Genomic DNA, 18,250 nt, shown 5'->3' on the forward strand with positions numbered 1-18,250 from the left:
AGTATACTTACTTCTTCTCTATGATAAATAACATTTTAGAATAGCAAAATGTGCCGTGATGTAGGCGGCTGCCTTTCTTTATCGCTCAGCTTGGTTGACGGCCCCGAGCAGCGTGCCAGACTTGCTTACCTGTTTGGATCAGAGGCCATTTCAAAGAATCCGAGGTGGAGCCTATCCCCAAACTTCTAGGCTGCTTCTGACTTGGTGCTGCAGCACTAGCTAAGCCACTGTGTCTTTAGCTCTAAGCATGTCTGGTGCTGGATGAGCACAAAAAGGGAAAGCCAGAAGTCCCAGCTCATTTCTCTAAACCCTAAACCAACATACCTTGGTAACAATTTCCTGCCTCCAGTTCCGTGGCCAATTAAAGCTGGGTAAGGAATGAATAATGACAGCTGTTGGGCAACAAACTCATTTACATTGTGAAAAGCTGCTCTGAGCGGGTAGCAGGCATGATGAAACAAAGGAAATACCGTACAGCACAACACACAGCAGTTCCAGTAAGGCTGTGTACACATTGCCGACTTGAAGCACAGCTCGGTCATCCCTTTTCTCTATTTGGAGAATAGCTGGTTTGGGAGAAAACATGGCATTTTGTAAGAAACATCAGGATAGGAAAAGTATGGATTGTGGCCAACGTGTACACACCGCTTCCCAAACCAGTGCTGAGAGCCTACTGGATGCAGATTTAAGCAGGAGTGTGTGTTGTGTGTTTTGAACACATTCATTATGCTTATTTTTTTGTTTCACAAAAAGTAGAGAAATTGGGTGGGACTCACCTAATAGAAGGGACGCGGACTTGCCAATCAGAAAGTTGGCGGTTCGAATCCCCACGACGAGGTGAGCTCCTGTTGCTCGGTCCCTGCTCCTGCCAACCTAGCAGTTCAAAAGCACGTCAAAGTGCAAGTAGATAAATAGGTACCGCTCTGGCTGGGAGGTAAACAGCGTTTCCGTGTGCTGCTCTGGTTCGCCAGAAGCAGCTTAGTCATGCTTGCCACATGACCCGGAAGCTGTATGCCGGCTCCCTCGGCCAATAAAGCGAGATGAGCGCCGCAACCCCAGAGTCAGCCACGACTGGACCTAATGGTCAGAGGTCCCTTTACTTTTACACCTAATAGAGCGCCGCCTGTGGAAGCCTGCACAAGGACTTCTGCCGTTGCAATGGGGCATGCCTCCCCCCACAATTGACTCTGAGGGGTAAGGTCTGCAAAACACCTGGAATAGCACAGGGGAGAGCGGCCTGTTCCATCAGGAAGCAGAGGTGCTTGCAAAGGTGGTGTGATCTGCAATGTGTTGAATTCCTCCCATCAGTGCACCTGAGAAGGGGGTGAGGGGTCATCTATTCCACCGCACCCCCACCCTATGCCTCTGCTTCCTGTTTGAACTGGTATTTCCAAAGTTTCCACATTACTCTTTATGGAGAACTGGAGAATCAATTGGTAGAAAATACCTTGGCACCACTTTAAGCAGACAACAGCCTTTTGGAGGTTAAAGGTGTGACCAGCTACTTCTAGTTCGGCTGTCAGTGGCTGCTGGGATACCTGCAAAGTTGTCATATTGCTGATCAGCTGGAAGGAGCAGCCTTGCTACACCTGGCGTGACTTCTTCGCCGCCCCCCCACCCGTTGTTTCAGCAGCACTGTGGAACCAGTCTCTTTCGGAAGTGGTTTGCTGAGCTCAAACCACACAGGTTTCTGCCACATTTGTGCACCAGGGATTGTTCGGCGGACAGGTGCTCCTCCTCAGGTGCTGCGTCTGGCAGAAGCAGCTGACATGGTGGGGCTTTGCTTCTCTCCTAGGACTCTGACATCACTGCCACTTACGAGGATAGGGCAGTGGTGAGGGTGGGGCTGTGCGGGCACACTTGGGAGTGCCGTGTGGCTGCCCAGGCACCCCAAGCTTGCTCCTACCCTGCCCCACCCCTCCCTTGGTAGGCAGGGCCAGGAGAGTGGCTCCACAACACTGCCCCAGCACACCGGACAGTCCTGGCGCAAAAGTAGCACAAGGTATCTGGGGGGGGGGCTTGAGGATGTTGGGCACCCATTTGGACACCCATGCCAGGAGGTGGCAGTGCTCTGATGCATCTCAGAGATGAATAAATCACAGTACCCTCTGAGAAGCCTGGATAACTGGAACTCACGGTAAATTTCCTTTTTACCTTACCCCTGTGGTGAGATTGCTGTTCCAAATGGATACAGTGGTACCTCTTGTTAAGAACTTAATTGTTCTGGAGGTCCGTTCTTAACCTGAAACTGTTCTTAACCTGAGGTACCACTTTAGCTAATGGGGCCTCCCACTGCTGCCGCCATGCAATTTCTGTTCTCATCCTGAAGCAGAGTATTTAACCCGAGGTACTGTTTCTGGGTTAGCGGAATCTGTAACCTGAAGCGCCTATAACCCAAGGTACCACTGTATTTGACAATGAGCCTTTATATTTTCTTTTTACCTGGAGAGAAGCATCTCTTGTGTGTAGCCAGGAAACTGAGAAGCTTGGACTTCTTACTACATGAGCTGCCGACTCTCTGCTCCCATCCCTTGTTGCTGTAATTTGGGAATATGGGAATCCCAGCTCCAGAGAGGAAGCTGAATGTGCCACACTGAGTCAGCGGAGGAGAGCTGCACTGCTGTTCCGGGAAACAGAGCAGAAAGCCAGTTTATGCTTCACAGGCACAGCCATTGTGCAAGCCCCTCTGCTTCGGCAGCTGACCCAGCCTAGGCTCTCTGATGTTGGCGCCACTAGACAGAGCGGCGTTGCGGCAGGAGGGGACAGCTTGTCTTGTTGTCATCCTGGTGGTACCGCAGGACACAGACGGGACAAATTAGGGAGTGCAGTGTAAAGCGTTAACCACATCCCTCATTTAAAATGACACTCTTCCCCTTGTTCACAGATGTGAGCAGAGCTTCTACATCATATGCATCAGCATACTATTTTTTAAACTGTTTCCCTCTCATCTGAAACCTTGGGAGGGAAAGATGCAAGATCATAGAATTATGGAATTGTAGAGTTGAAAGGGACCCTGAGGATCATCTAGTCCAACCCCTTGCAATGCAGCTGTCCCATACAGGGATCGAACCAGCGACCTTGGCCTTGTCAGCACCACACTCCAACCAACTGAGCTATCCAGCATGCCAGCATAAATCTGTCCCTGATTTAGAGGCATGTTGGGGCACCAGGATGGTTTGGGATGCTTCAGATCCAAGTTGTTTCTGTTATATTTTGTTTACAACAGTTTCCCAGCCCACCCTGGCTCCTGCACCCCCTTTCTGGCCCTGAGGATTTTGACACTGGTTGGGCCAGGGCTGCAGAAATTGCTGTGGTGGGGTGAGGAATGGGGCATCTGACATCAGATCTTCCTTTCTGATTTGGAGCACTGCTCTATCCTGTGTTTGCTGTGATAACACTCAGGAGACACACGATTGCATCCTTAGTGATGTATCAATGGTGTGAGGCTGAGTGTATAAGACTCGCTGTACAGTGGTACCTTGGGTTAAGAACTTAATTCGTTCTGGAGGTCCGTTCTTAACCTGAAACACCACTTTAGCTAATGGGGCTTCCTGCTGCTGCCGCACTGCCAGAGCACAATTTCTGTTCTCATCCTGAAGCAAAGTTCTTAATCCGAGGTAATATTTCTGGGTTAGTGGAGTCTGTAACCTGAACCTGAGGTACAACTGTAAATGAATTTCAGGGGTATTACACCTGTCTTCCTGGTTTGCAGTTTTCCTCTGTCATGTATAGGTTTAGTCTCCATATAAATATATGCAGCTCTCCCAGCCTTATGAAATGAGAAGACAAACAAAATCCAGGAGAAAGAAACAACAGGGTATTATTTTTTTTGAAGGCACCTTCCCCCAACACCCCCCCCTCCAACCTCTGTGTTTTCTGACACAATATACATATTGTATATCTATGTATATAGTGTTATGAATCTGGGGGTGCAAGAAACCCTAAATTCCGGATCAAGTTAGTGCGAGAATTTAAATAAGTCTTGGGTGTTGGAACCGGGAAATCAGGGCGGTCCAACTTATCATAACTGTGCCACAAGGGTACTTTGACACAGAACCCGTGGGCAACACACTGCCCTGTTGCATGGGGGGCAGAGAGCTTGAGGCTACAATTTGATGGCTCCCAGCCCTCACACCCCTTTCCCAAAGCCCATCACTTCACTTGCCTAGCTCGCAAGGGCTGTTGTGGGGGGCTTCAAGCACCTGTGACCCCCAGGCTGCGTGTTGAAATGCCCTGAGCTAGACTCACATGTGTATTCAAGCCAGTGTCAGTGTTTGTTTAAGCCTCTGCCAGACCTTGTTTATCCTCTAATTAAGACAAGTGTAAAAGCTGATGAACTCAAATAATTTCCTTGCGAGGCATTAGGATGAGCCATTTAGGCAACAACAAAGGGATGAAAAGGGCAACTCTCATTTGCAAAGGGGCGGGTTTCCTCCCTCCTTCGCCTGGCAATGCCAATGCTTTGAGGGCAGAGTTTAGAATAGCACTTAGGTGTTAAGAAGCAATGTGGGCTGCAGTTCAGAGTTTTAGGATGACCATGGGAAGTAGGCTGGCTGGGACAAAACAACTGTACTAGAGAGAGATGCTGATGTCGCTTATTGCAAGCAGCTTGGAATATTGATGTGCTGAACTTCCTCCATAGGAGGCTTCAGGATGTGGAAACCATAGATCATAAAGACACCACAGTCTCTGCCATGCCGAATTGCCCAAAGTGAAACACAAGGTTACAAAGCATGCCTTGGGAATCTCACGCCGCCTGGAGACAGGGGTGTCATGTAACAATACATACATACATACTTTTATTGTATGCTGCCTTTCCATTGTTCAAACCATGCTAAAGGTGGCTTACAACATGACAAAAAATAATAATACATACTTGCAAACTTATTCCCAACCTGTGTTGGGTAAGGAGAACCATGGACTTAGACATATGGATAAATTTGTTCCTGCAGTTCTTACTTATTGCCCAAGATTCCCCCCCCCCCCGCGCTTTGAATGTAGCACATGGCTCCCATTCATTCGTGTATGAAACGGCCATGTGAATGTATTTATTTTCCATACTAAAGTCTTGTGGAGCACTAGGAATGCTGTTACGGTCATTGTACATGTGGGAAATTGAGACCCAGAGGGATTAAGTGCCCAGGAGGGATTAAAAGTTAAAAGAGAAATTTGCGTTAAGCGTAGTCACCAAACCGGTTTTCGCAAGGGAGGAGAAATGTATGAATGACTTGGGTCACCCCTCTGCGAAAGGGAAAAGGAGACCCTTTTTGCTGTTGTTGTTCATTAGGTCATTGAGAATTCTGCAGAGACAGATTCATGGCTGTCTTGTATTGACACATGCATGTGGGCATTACAAAGCTGTCGCTCAAATAAGATAGATGCTAAGAACCGGAGGAGTAAATCTGCCTGATTTCTGTAAGTGGCACTTCAAGTTTTGCTGACACTGAGACCAACAGTAATACTTAACAGCATGATCCTTAGACACAGCCACCCAGAACTAATTCCTGTATGGTGTGGTACCTTCTCTGATAGACGAGTACAGGAAAACAACTTAAGAGAGCTGGATATATTTGACAGACGCATGGCTTCCCATCGTCTCACTACTGCTCTGGCGAAACAAGGTTTGGCAGGTTTTATTTAAGCACAATGCACTTACCTACGAAACCTGATTACCAGAGTGTAGATGAAAAGCAACTATCCCTCTTTCAAAGCACCTTTTCAGTTATGCCCACCTGCTCAGCAGATGCTATTCACACTTTAAAAAAAGTTAAATGCAAATATGCATTTAAACAGCACATCTAGTTTCGTTATCAGGGGATACAGAAGGGTGCTATATGCATAGCTGCTATTTTGAGCAACAAATGCGTCTATTTTTCATGCTCTTGAATTCATGCATTTCCTCCCTAAGCTTTACCAAATGAAAAGGGCTGACTTTCTTTTTCTTTTCTCCTTTTTTATAATTTTTATTAAATTTTCTGTTTTACAATTTGGAATACTCATTTATTCAACCTTAAAATATCAATGACTTCCCCTCTTCTCTTTCCATGGTTCATTTTGCATAGCATAAATCCCTGCATATTTTATATACAGTGGTACAGTGGTGCCTCGCAAGACGAAATTAATTCGTTCCGCAAGTCTTTTCGTCTTGCGAGTTTTTCGTCTTGCGAAGCACGGTTTCCCATAGGAATGCATTAAAAATCAATTAATGCGTTCCTATGGAAACCGAACCGCCTTCAGACCAGGTCTGGGGACAGTCTGTCCCCCGACCTCTTCTGAAGGCTGGTGGGGGCGAAAGTCTTTGCTTCCCCCCCGCCTGCCTTCCTGGGACAGTCCCGGGGGCTTTTAAAATGCTGGCTGGCGGCAGCGAAGCCTTCGCTGCCGCCCGCCAGTATTTTAAGATCGCCCACGGACAGCGGAAGACTTTTCCGCTGTCGGGGCGATCTTAAAATGCTGGCGGGCGGCAGCGAAGGCTTCGCTGCCGCCCGCCAGCATTTTAAAAGCTCCCGGGGAAGGCAGGGGGACAAAGACTTTTGCCCCCCGCCCGCCTTGGGAAGACCTCTTCCCAAGGCGGGCGGGGGGCAAAAGTCTTTGCTCCCCCCCGCCTGCCTTCAAAAGCCGTCCGGGGGCTTTTAAATCGCCCCGGACAGTCCCCGGGGCGATTTAAAAGCCCCCGGTTAGGCAGGCAGGGGGGGCAAAGACTTTTGCCCCCCGCCCGCCTTGGGAAGAGGTCCTGGACCTCTTCCTAAGGCGGGCGGGGGGCAAAAGTCTTTGCTCTCCCCTGCCAGCCTTTCCGGGAGAGCGGGAAGGCAGCGCTGCCTTTTCCGCTCTCCCGGAAAGGCAGGCAGGGGGGAGCAAAGACTTTTGCCCCCCGCCCGCCTTGGGAAGAGGTCCAGGACCTCTTCCCAAGGCGGGCGGGCCCCCACCTGCCTTCAAAAGCCGTCCGGGATAGCGGGAAGCGCTTCCCTCCTATCCCGGACCGCTTTTAAAATGCTGGCGGTGGGGAGCAAAGCCTTTCGCCCCCGCCGGCCTTCCTGGACCTCTTCTGAAGTCCGGAGGGGGGGGAAAGGCTTTGCTCCCCACCGCCAGCATTTAAAAAAAGGTCCCCGAGATTTCCCTATGGGCTTTCGTCTTGCGATGCAAGCCCATAGGGAAAATCGTCTAGCGAAGCGTCGCAAAAACCGAAAAACCCTTTCGTCTTGCGGGTTTTTCGTCTTGCGAGGCATTCGTCTAGCTGGGCACCACTGTACCTCTGGTTACGTACTTAATTCGTTCCGGAGGTCCGTTCTTAACCTGAAACTGTTCTTAACCTGAGATACCACTTTAGCTACTGGGGCCTCCCGCTGCCGCCGCGCGATTTCTGTTCTCATCCTGAAGCCAAGTTCTTAACCTGAGGTACTACTTCCGGGTTACTGGAGTCTGTAACCTGAAGCATATGTAACCTGAGGTACCACTGTAAACCAAACCATTCAGTATTCCATTAAAAAGGGCTGACTTTCTAAGCTTCTGGCGCTTTCTTTCCCCTAGACGTTGTTCCATCCCAACAGTGGGGCAGCTGGAGAATATGGAGAGATACAAGCTCTTCGGGTTGACCAGTACAAGGCCTTTTATCTCACAGGTATGTTGCTTACTTGGACTTGTTAGGTGCTTTTAAAAAAATCAACCCTGTGGGATGTTCCCTCTCCCCTTCTGACACATTTCTGAATAAAACCAGTCATCTTCCCCCAGAACCAAATCCAATATTTAGCTGTATCTCTAAGACAGTTAACCATCCCCCTTCACCAAAAACAAAACCCACCCCAAGCTGAATAGATTGCTTTTAATTTTTAATCCTTCTGTTTTGTTAGGGTTCCCAAATCTGAAAGTCTATTCAGCTTTTGGGGGGAAGATCTCCCCCCCCAAAAAAAAAACAGTTATGGGGCTTTTTCTTCATTTTGAGGGGGATTTTAAAAAATAAAATTACCCCCCGTGCCATATGTCTAGGTTTTCCTGGACATTTTGCTGATTTGGGAGAAATCCTCCTGGACGCCAGAATGCTGCTCGATTCCCGGGCATGTCTGGGAAAATCCGGACATATGGCAGCCCTAGTTTTGTAAAGATGGACACCCAGATAGAGAATGAGAATTTAGGCCCACAGGTGGAACAATCCTCTGCCAAATGAGCAGAGATGTCTTGGCAGATGTGTGTTTCGTGGTCTGCTGTGGTACTGCGTGACACTTGAGTAGAATCTGGCTAGGTGAACAGAACAGCCACCCACCCAAAATCCACTCAGATCTTCTAGAGTGGCTGTTGTATCCCCTAGGTTTGTTTAGAGGAACACCAGGAGATCCAAGCAGATTTTGAAGGGGGTTAAGAGTCCCTGCAAGGGACGCGGGTGGCGCTGTGGGTAAAACCTCGGTGCCTAGGACTTGCCGATCGCATGGTCAGCGGTTCAAATCCCCGCGGCGGGGTGAGCTCCTGTCTTTCGGTCCCAGCTCCTGCCCACCTAGCAGTTCGAAAGCACCCCTAAGTGCAAGTAGATAAATAGGTACCACTTTCTAGCGGGAAGGTAAACGGTGTTTCCGTGTGCTGCGCTGGGGCACAACCCTAGAGTCGGACACGACTGGCCCGTACGGGCAGGGGTACCTTTACCTTTACTTAAGAGTCCCTGCAGTTGGCTGAGTCCCCAGACTCTCTGTGTATCTTTCCAGGCTGGTGCTTCTCTGCATCTGCATCTGACTAGCAAAGCAAAGCTTTTTGGGTGTGCTGGGCACATGTCTGTAGTTTGCGGCAGCGACTAAAAATGCTGCCTAAACTTAAAAATTATTTAGCGGCAACAGCTACACACCCTGCCCCTCATTTCTCAGCCCTTCCGAGGATGTGGAATTAGGGAGGAAGGAAAAGGAGGAGGCCGAGAGCAGAATGTGGTAGTAGCAGCAGGACCAGTGGAAGGAAGCAGTAGGCACAGGGGAGGCCACCATCTTGCATCCACCGCCTGAGGCAGTTGCCTCAGTTTCCCACTTTGCCAAAACACATTGTGCATTTGCGCAGGTATGGCTAAGAGGGCGCACTTTAAGAAAGAATAAAAGGAGAGGAAACTCAGCTAGAGACCAACTCTTAGCCCACCTGCATTCAGCTATACAATGGTACATCGGGTTACAGACGCTTCAGGTCACAGACTCTGCTAACCCAGAAATAGTACCTCGGGTTAAGAACTTTGCTTCAGGATAAGAACAGAAATCGCACGGCAGGGCAGTGGGAGGCCCCATTGGCTAAAGTGGTACCTCAGGTTAAGAACAGTTTCAGGTTAAGAACAGACCTCCAGAACGAATTAAGTTCTTAACCTGAGGTACCACTGTACCAGAATGCACTTCTGTCTGCAGTGTGGATGAAGCCACTGGGCAGTTTTGTGGGCTACCCATTCCCCACACTTCTTCCCTCCTCTCCCCAGCCTTGACTTTAGTAGTTTACAGACCAGTCTTGCTGCTTTCAAAAGCCTTCTCACTTCCATTCTTTTCCCCCCCGCAAGTAGCGGAGAGAAAGGCCCAGTGTTAAGGCACTTCTTTCTCCCTTTCCTAATTAGAAAAGTGCGCCTGTCAGCAGCAAGAGGGGAGCACTGCCCTCAAGATGCTTGCACTTGTTAGCATTCCTCTTCAAGATCTACCTTTTCAGCTTTCATGCCACACCGTGCGACCTTGCAGCTATTTTTATATCTGTGCGTTCTTCTTTTTCTAGCAAAATGAAAATAGACACTGGTGGTGGCTTGCTCACCCATCCTGGGCCTTCAAGCCGGCATTCTGGAATGGGGTCAAGCATGGGCCAGACCTACAGAAACCTGCAGAGGCAGCTGCGACTCAGGCTTCTTGAGCTATAATTACCAAAGGACTGCTTTCTTATCATCTCTGCTAAGCAGCATGGGCTGTAACTGCACGTAATGTGTGTCCCTCTCTTCCCTTCCTCCGTTGTCGTTCTCCCCAGAGACTCCTTGCCTGATTTAGTCCTCCTGCAAGTTTTTATACACACACACAATCTTAGCTTCCACTGATGCAATTGCTCATATACAGCACTTGCAGCTGTGAAGGACTGGAAGAGCCCTTTTAACAGATCAGTAGTTAGTTATTCCCTTCTTTCTCCACCCTGCCTTCCAGTTAAAATCTCGGTACATTTTATCCTCATCCCCCAAATAGGGCTGAGCAATATATTGATACATCATTCAAAACAGGTTTTGAAGTCCATAGCATGCTATCCATTGCATTCTTTTTGACCTGGCAATTATATCGCAAATTGTGATGTGTGTTAGGGCTGGGCCATATATTCTCCAAAACACATTTGAAGTTCATGTTGTGATACCGATTTCATAATTTTGTGACTTAGCAATATATTGCATGTCATGATATTGGGGGTGCGCTATGCAAAAATCATGAGGCGGGGAAAACTGAAGCCAGCCAATGCCTCTACATAACGCCATCCTTATTTCAGACATCGTGATATATCGGTATATCATGAAGTTTAGCTGTTGATTTATTGTGATGTTGAAAACCAGGTTATCGCCCAGCCCTACCCTCCATTAAAACAATGTAATCAAGGTCTATAATGCATGGTTTGAATCACTTAGGAAGCTGCTTTTATACTTGGTCAGACCAACGTGTCCACCTAGCTCAGTACTGCTGATCTCTCCACCTCACATCTTGCCCTACCTCAAGTCGCCTGGAAGTGTGCATGCAAAGTGTGTGCTCTTCCCCTGAGCTAGAGCCATCCTCAAGGCACATGCTGCCTCACTGAGCTAGTCACTACTAGGTTGCACTCACAACGTCCTTTCCAAGTAACAGATCTTGAACACACTCCCAAAATCGGGTTTCCTGAGGGAAGAGGTTACCTAAGAACAAAAGGTGAGGGACGTTGAAGCTGAGGCTAGAGGAGGAAGGGTAAAAGTAAAGGATCCCTGGCAGTTACATTCAGTCGCAAACAACTCTGGGGTTGCGGCGCTCATCTTGCTTTACTGGCCGAGGGAGCCGACGTTTGTCCGCAGACAGTTTTTTCCGGGTCATGTGGCCAGCATGACTAAGCTGCGAAGCCAGAGCAGTGCACAGAAACATTGTTTACCTTCCCACCAGATCGGTACCTATTTATCTACTTGCACTTTGACGTGCTTTCAAACTGCTAGGTGGGCAGGAGCTGGGACCGAACAATGGGAGCTCACCCTGTCGTGGGGATTCAAACTGCCAACTTTCTGACTGGCAAGCCCAAGGCTCAGTGGTTTAGATCACAGCGCCACCCGCGTCCCTTTGGAGGAGGAAGGGGTTCCTGAAACAATAGGCGGGCATGCTGAACCATCGGAGGTATATGATGCTACAAGTTTCCCGCCATAGGATGGACAGGGCAGTTTTAGGGAGCAAAGGAAAAGGGTTGTGATCTGGTCTGAAGAGGCCTCCCAAGTCCAGGCTATACTTGGTCTTGAGTGCCAAGTGCAAAACAGCAGAGTGCAGAATTGTGGTGCAGGGAACCTGTCCTTAAGGGATGTAAACAACTGTTAAATTAGTTTGCTGGATCATTAGGAGGATGCTTTTGCTCTGTTGCCAGGGCTAATTATTACCAGGCAAATAGAAGTGCATGCTTGTGTGGGCAGAACATTTTGTGCTCCTGCTCCTCCTGGGTAGCAAGGTCAGGTTTGCCTCCTGTTAATAAGGACAGTCCGTGTACCTAAAGGTTTGCTTCCTCTGTGGTGTGGGCAGGAGCCCAACCCCTCACACGGTGAAGCGAAAGCAGCCAAGGAGTTAATTGTTTTCAACAGGGGCACCTTCTTAAGGGTTGCACCAACCATCTCCTTCTCCTCGATGGCTTTAATATGGTTCATTGGTGTTGCCACCTGCATTTTTGTATGGGGAAGTTTTGGTCTGTATAGCTGTGGTTAATGAGGATGTTTCAGATGAGGTGTCCTTGTACCTAGGTATTTTTAAATTGTCTTTTTATTTTGGGGGCTCGAGGATCTGGCACTGGTGACACCCAAATATATAAATAACAGACATTGCCTCCAGTGCTAGCCAGAGCAGGGAGCTAGAGAACAAGTGGTACAGCCCAGATGTAGGATTACCACAGTGATGGTGTTCTACCTCCATTGTTAAGAGACCTTTATCCCTTTAAAATACCAGTTGCAAGGAGTCTGCAGTGGCTCTCAGGTTCTGCTTGTGGAATTCCTGTACGCGTCCAGCTGGCCACTGTGAGATAGATGATGCGGAATAGATGGGCATTTTCTTTGGTCCAGCAAGGCTTTCCTTATGTGATCTGTTGGTTGTGAGACAGCCAGTGAAGTAAACAAGTCCTTGTCAAAGGGTTAAACATAGGAGCCCACTCTTGCCCGCCTTGGCTATTCCTCTGTTTGATGCTCCTGTTTTTCATTGATGGCTGTAGTATTTTGTGTAACAGCAGAATTCCATTTTTCTCATGGCATTTCACAAACTTTTAAAGTGGGAAACCAATGTCGCCGTCATGCGATGCTGGTATCAGGTCCTCCTGAACCTATCTTGCATTATTTCCAAGGAATGTCTTCCATACTTCCAAGTTTTGTATTTAAACAATAAACAGAGAAGCAACCAACTGCAAACATTTTACAGATACCTATTTCAGACATTGGACCACCCATTGCTCCTGCAACCGGTCCATTCTTGTAATGGGCCTGTGCTTAGTTCCCCTCCACAAAATCAATGGGTAAAAGTGTTTACCATTGGCTAGATTGTATCATGCTTAAGCTACACTAATGAGCTCTGGGTGTTTTTCCTTTTAACTGCATGACTTCTGCAGCAAGAATACCTGTTAAAAGATGGCAGCCCTAACATCTTGCATGCCTCATTGTTTCCAGGTGGTGCCAAGGCCTGTGATGGGAGCATTGGGAAGGAACGGCGCCATCAGCCACCTCTCATTTTTAACTTACAGCATGACATCCAGGAGGCGGCACCACTGGACGTTGAGACTGCAGAGTACCGTGCTGTCCTGCCAGTGGCAAACAAGGCTCTCCTGGACATTCTGTGGAATATTGCAACAGACAATGTCTCTACAGCGGACTACTCTCATGACCCAGCTGTGACACCCTGCTGCAACCCACAGCATTTGGTCTGCCGGTGCCAGCTGGCTTATTCCAACTCATCCCAGAGATGCTGAGCTGATACGGAAAGGGAAGCCTACAAGACTCAAGGTTAGAATAGCAGGGGAAACTTTGTTACACCCTAAACCATTCTGATAATTTTGGGTTGAAAGGTGGTATGTAAGTATTTTGAATCAGTGCCATTTGGGGCAGCTTCCATCTGCTGTTTCTTTTATAATCAGACTAGATTTCTAACATGGCTCTAAGTCTTTATGCACACAAGCCAGGCTCCCTAATTTTGGATCTGCTTTTTACAACTTTGGCACTACAGTCATACCTCGGGTTACAAACGCTTCGGGTTGCGCGTTTTCGGGTTATGGACGCGCCGAAACTTGGAATTACCCAAATGGGTTACTTCCAGGTTTTGGTGCTCACACATGTGCAGAAGCACTAAATCATGCTTTGCGCAGAAGCGCCAAATTGCAACCTGCGTATGCTCAGATGCAGCGCTGTGGGTTGCGAATGCTGCGGGTTGTGAACGTGCCACACGGATCACGTTCGCAACCCGAGCACCCACTGTATTGTTAGCCCTTGTTTATACTTTTGCTTTGTTCTGTTGCACTTTTGTATTTATGTATGTATGTTGTTCTTGTTTTTTTTACTTTCGACTTTGACTGTAAAGCGCCCAGAGAATTTGTTCTTATTATTGTAAGGAAACGATCAAGTAAATAACTGTATTTTGTTTAAACCAGAGCAATCTGTTGGTGGAGTAGGTGGGACACAGAAACATTCATGGTAGAGAACTATTGCCACATCCTCAGCCCTGCTGATTTAATGCATAATACTTGAGAGACGCGGGTGGCGCTGTGGGTTGAACCACAGAGACTAGGGCTTGCTGATCAGAAGGTTGGCGGTTCAAATCCCTGCAACGGGGTGAGCGCCTGTTGCTCGGTCCCAGCTCCTGCCAACTTAGCAGTTTGAAAGCATGTCAAAGTGCAAGTAGATAAAATAGGTAGCGCTCCAGCAGGAAGGTAAATGGCATTTCAATGCACTGCTCTGGTTTGCCAGAAGCAGCTTAGTCATGCTGGCCACATGACCACATGTACGCCAGCTCCCTTGGCCAATAAAGCGAGATGAGCACCGCAACCCCAGAGTCGGCCACGACTGGACCTAATGGTCAGGGGTCCCTTTACCTTTACTACTTGAGGGAAAATGAACTATATGCCACCCTAAAAACTGGTGTAGTTCTTAGTGCTTTGGAGAAAAAAAGGGGTTCTGGATCCAAGGCCCACCCCAACATGCGTCTCTCCCTGCAAAAAAAAAGTTTTCTGCAGGTGTACTTGGAGCTCCTCTGAGGATGCACATGCTATCCTGTTAGAAGAGCAGTGTATATGCAACTTTCTAGGGAACCCTCCCACCTATAAGACTGTAGACTTACCGCTTCTTTTTTTTTTTAATGGGGACATTTCATCTCAGCATCGGTGGCATTTAACTCCTTAAGCAATTACTGCTCTCTGCAAAAGTCACCTCAATCCAGTGCTGGAAGCAGTCACACTTGAGTGATGGCCACCCAAAATGGCAACATGTCTGGTTTGCCCCCCTCCATCATGTCTGGCATCACTTACCTGTGACCTGATTATGCATTTCCCTGTCTCCATCTCTGCATCACGGACTGGCAGGGCTTGCTGCATCTTGACATCAGGATGACACGAATTAGTTGCGTAAGGTGTTACAAACAGGGACACGAGAACCAGACAGACGGTTGCCATTTTTATTTTAAGTAGGAGCCATGGCCCAAGACATTTGAGGGGGTCTTTAAAGTAGGTCTTAGGCATATGGAGTCACTGCAAGATCGGGTAGAGCCAATTACAAGGATCTGAAAATCTAAAGAATTATTATTTAAATAATAATAGTGACTCGGGTCCTTACTATCCTATAGACATAATTACCGTATTTTTGTGTGTGTAAGACGCCCCCATGTATAAGACAACCTCTATTTTTTGAGCCCAAAATTAAATAATTCCAACATTCCGTGTATAAGACTATCCCCAATTTTAAACTTTAAAAATTTGGGGGGAAATATTGTCTTATACACAGAAAAAAACAGTATCTCTCTTTCTTTGCAGGCAGGATGGTCCACAACATACGAAGGAAAATAAGGGAGGCAATTCTCATTGTGGATCTCCTGACACGATTCTCTGAAAATAGCAATTGAGGCATGGTGTACAGTAGAAAGAAAAAGGGATTCTGTTTGCAAGCAGATGCAGCAGTTCCACTGGTAAAACTTAATCAAGGCTGACATCTTTAGGGCTCCGTTCAAAACAACAAGACCGAACGCAAGGTGACAGCTGCTGCTGCTGACACGATGGTGACTTTATTAACAGGTATTTAAACAGAGTGCCAACACAGTAAGTTGGAGTTCTCTTTTTTTTCCTGTCTCCCTAATAGGTCACTGCAAAAATATTCTGCCTGGGTAAAATATTATGTATATATACTGTACAAAGGACATAGATCAATAGACTTCTGTTAAGTACATTTATACACGACATAAATTAGAAAAGGGCAGGCATGTGTATAAAATTCAGGTTCTTTGGGGGGGGGGGTTACATTTACACTCGAGTATAGAGCAATGTGCATATACAGTACATTGATACCAAACCCACACAGCACTTTTAAGAGAATACACACAAAGGGCCAGAAAGGGTTGGGCTAAGAAGAAACATACTGTGTTAAAAGCACTGGAGCACCTCTGGCTTCCCCCCTCACTTGTGGGATCTTCCACTTTCCCTTTTTTTGTTTCTCCAAACTACCTCCCATCCGTCGCTCCGTGCTCTGCTGTTTGCCACTCCTCATGACCTCTTGTTCGTCTGGCTTCCACGGCACAAGTTTATCTACCAAAATCAAAACAGAAGGGCCTTACTTTTCCCAGCAGCGTGCCGTTGAGCAGGGAGTGTGCTGTAGCCGGACTTTGCCAACATGCAGAGGAAGCAGCAGGGAGGCAGCTTGCCATGCAACTGTTTTGCTTTCTGCAAAATCTGTGGGTCACTTAGTTTTTTGGCGTGTCCTTGATTCAAAAGAATCATCTGGGCAACCCCAATGCCCATCTTAGGAGGAACTGAAAGACTGAGAATTGTGTTTACTGCTTTACCTTGTCTTGGTTGTAAACACAGCATGTGCTGGGTCACCTGATACATCGTGGTTCCCCAGCCGCCACCAGCACAGCGCACCTCCTGTCTCCCCTGTGCTGTGCAAGCGGCAACCAGGGAGCCACAGTGAATCAGCAGCTCAAATTGTCTGCAAAAGGCAAAGGCGTCTGGGCGGGCTGCGTCTTTCCTCGTGGGGTCCTTGGTCGCTCCGGGAGGAAAGAGTCAGGCTGCCCAACTGGACGAAGGCAAAGGCAGACAGATTCACAGAGCCTGAACATGCTTCTCAGGCTCTGTGTGCTTGGTTGCTGCCTGCCTGCCTTCGCCCAGGAAGGTGGGCTGTCTTTCATCCCAGAGCAACCAACCACCCCAAGAGGAAAGACGCAGCTTGCTCATGTGAGCTGGAAGGGAAGGGTTTGATCAGCTGCAGGGTGGGTGGGAAGCTGCCCACCCCATAGCTGATCAAACCCTCCTACTGCTCTTGCTTGCAGAAGCCACAGCAGTATGCGATTGGGCGATGTATCTCTACTGCTTCTTCCTCCCCACTTAGGGGAGAAAGCAGCAGCTGAGATACATTTCAGCCATTGTGATATATCAGCATATGCTGATACTTAGCTGCTGATACCTGGTTTTCAACACTGCAATGTATCGCCCAACCCTAACAATAGCTGGAGTTCCTTGTGCTCCTGTATGGAAATTGCTCTTCCAAGAGCATAAGTGATGCAGCTGGCGCACGGCAATCATGTTTTTAGTGGTACTTGATCCCAAGCTGCTTGGATTCCACAGGCATACCCATCCACAGCTTCACATACAATGATGCTTTCCACATGAAGAGCATCTTAAAGTAGGAGAAAGTATGCACACCATCGTCACCTGCAACGCATGCAGAACGCTCATTTCACTTTGTGGCAGTTACATTTTTACGCTTGCCTGGACAAGAGAGCTTGTAGTCTTGGTGCTGTAAATTAGATATCCTAGCTTTCCCCTCCTAACTCTCCCCTCTACCTCCTGTAAGTAATATGGAGGAATGGTAGTGGAATGCCCAATTTAGCAATGTGAAGGTTGCAATACGACCCAGACATCGGAAAAAACTTCTAGCACTTGGGTCTGGTGTGGCTAGTCCACTTTGTCCAAATTGGAACGGGGATAATTTAGCAGTTTCTGATGTGTGTAGATACTTCCTCCTGTGCAGAATAGACATACCCTTTGAAAAACCTCTTTTATGCCAGTATATTAGCAATTCAAGGTACCGTCCTTGCCAAGGAGGGCCACCCTTACAAGCCATGGACTAGAATGGACCTACCCTCTATGTCAGACATAGAGCTTCAAAATCAGAAAGGGAGGTCCAGTGTTGGAGCTTCCCTTCCCACCTCTGCTAGCTCCAAAAAGGGCCGGTCCAACTGACCTTAAAAGTACTGTCAGAAGGGCCAGAAAAAAAGAGGGTATGCTGGGAAGTGGCTTGGACATCCCCCATTCTAGAGAATTATTCAGTCAAGCTCCTGAAACAGAGATCACTAAATCTCTACCTCCCCTCCCATTGTTTCTAATGGGATGATAAAACAGATGGATATGTATGTCCATTACACACAGACAGACCCCCTGGAAAAATGACATTCTGCCCTGCCAGATTGAGCCCAGCAGTCAAACTGCCCCCCATCCCCGCCTGCACTGTTAAGAAACCAAATGCTTGTTACAATATCCATGGAGAGGCAATTTCCCTATGAATAAGGCACATCATCCCACCAAGAGTTTCACAGAGCACTAATATGGCAAGTGGAAACCCCCATAACAACCTGGGAGGTTGGTACAAAGGAGAGAAAAACAATCCCAAGTTTCTGATCCTAGAGAGATGACGAAATACTAAGAGATTGCCATCCACCCTCCTCTATTAAGGCAGCCAAAGGTAAAAAGAAACAACTCTTAAGTGCAGTAGCTTCTCAAACAGGATGCTGAGCGCAGCGTGCAGCCGAGTTGTGACCAAACCCCAGAAGGTCAATAATCGTCCATATGCATGCACGACTAACACAACCATTAATCCAAATTGCCAACACTT

The 18,250-nt window shown here is 47.8% G+C and overlaps 2 protein-coding genes across 11 annotated transcripts in view; one reads left to right on the plus strand and one right to left on the minus strand.

The window, feature by feature from the left end:
• ARSG (arylsulfatase G) overlaps positions 1-18,250 on the plus strand; it is a 120,308-nt gene that overhangs the window by 99,307 nt on the left and 2,751 nt on the right. For 7 of the 8 annotated variants that reach the window (XR_014165330.1, XR_014165331.1, XR_014165332.1 and 4 more), the window contains 3 exons: positions 7,525-7,615; positions 12,833-13,165; positions 15,181-15,438. Coding sequence is in view for 1 of the 8 variants with exons in the window: in XM_081899738.1 (XP_081755864.1) it covers positions 7,525-7,615; positions 12,833-13,131 (390 nt within the window). In the remaining 7 variants the exon portion in view is untranslated. The remainder of the gene's footprint in view (positions 1-7,524; positions 7,616-12,832; positions 13,166-15,180; positions 15,439-18,250) is intronic. The other variant, XM_081899738.1, reaches the window with a different exon arrangement.
• The window catches only part of WIPI1 (WD repeat domain, phosphoinositide interacting 1), a 48,950-nt gene continuing 46,103 nt past the window's right edge, over positions 15,404-18,250 (minus strand). For all 3 annotated transcript variants that reach the window (XR_014165353.1, XM_081899794.1, XM_081899793.1), the window contains one exon: positions 15,404-15,945. Coding sequence is in view for 2 of the 3 variants with exons in the window: in XM_081899794.1 (XP_081755920.1) it covers positions 15,904-15,945 (42 nt within the window). In the remaining variant the exon portion in view is untranslated. The remainder of the gene's footprint in view (positions 15,946-18,250) is intronic.

This window comes from Podarcis melisellensis, assembly GCF_964234715.1.
Source record: "Podarcis melisellensis genome assembly, chromosome: 2".
NCBI lineage: Eukaryota > Metazoa > Chordata > Lepidosauria > Squamata > Lacertidae > Podarcis > Podarcis melisellensis.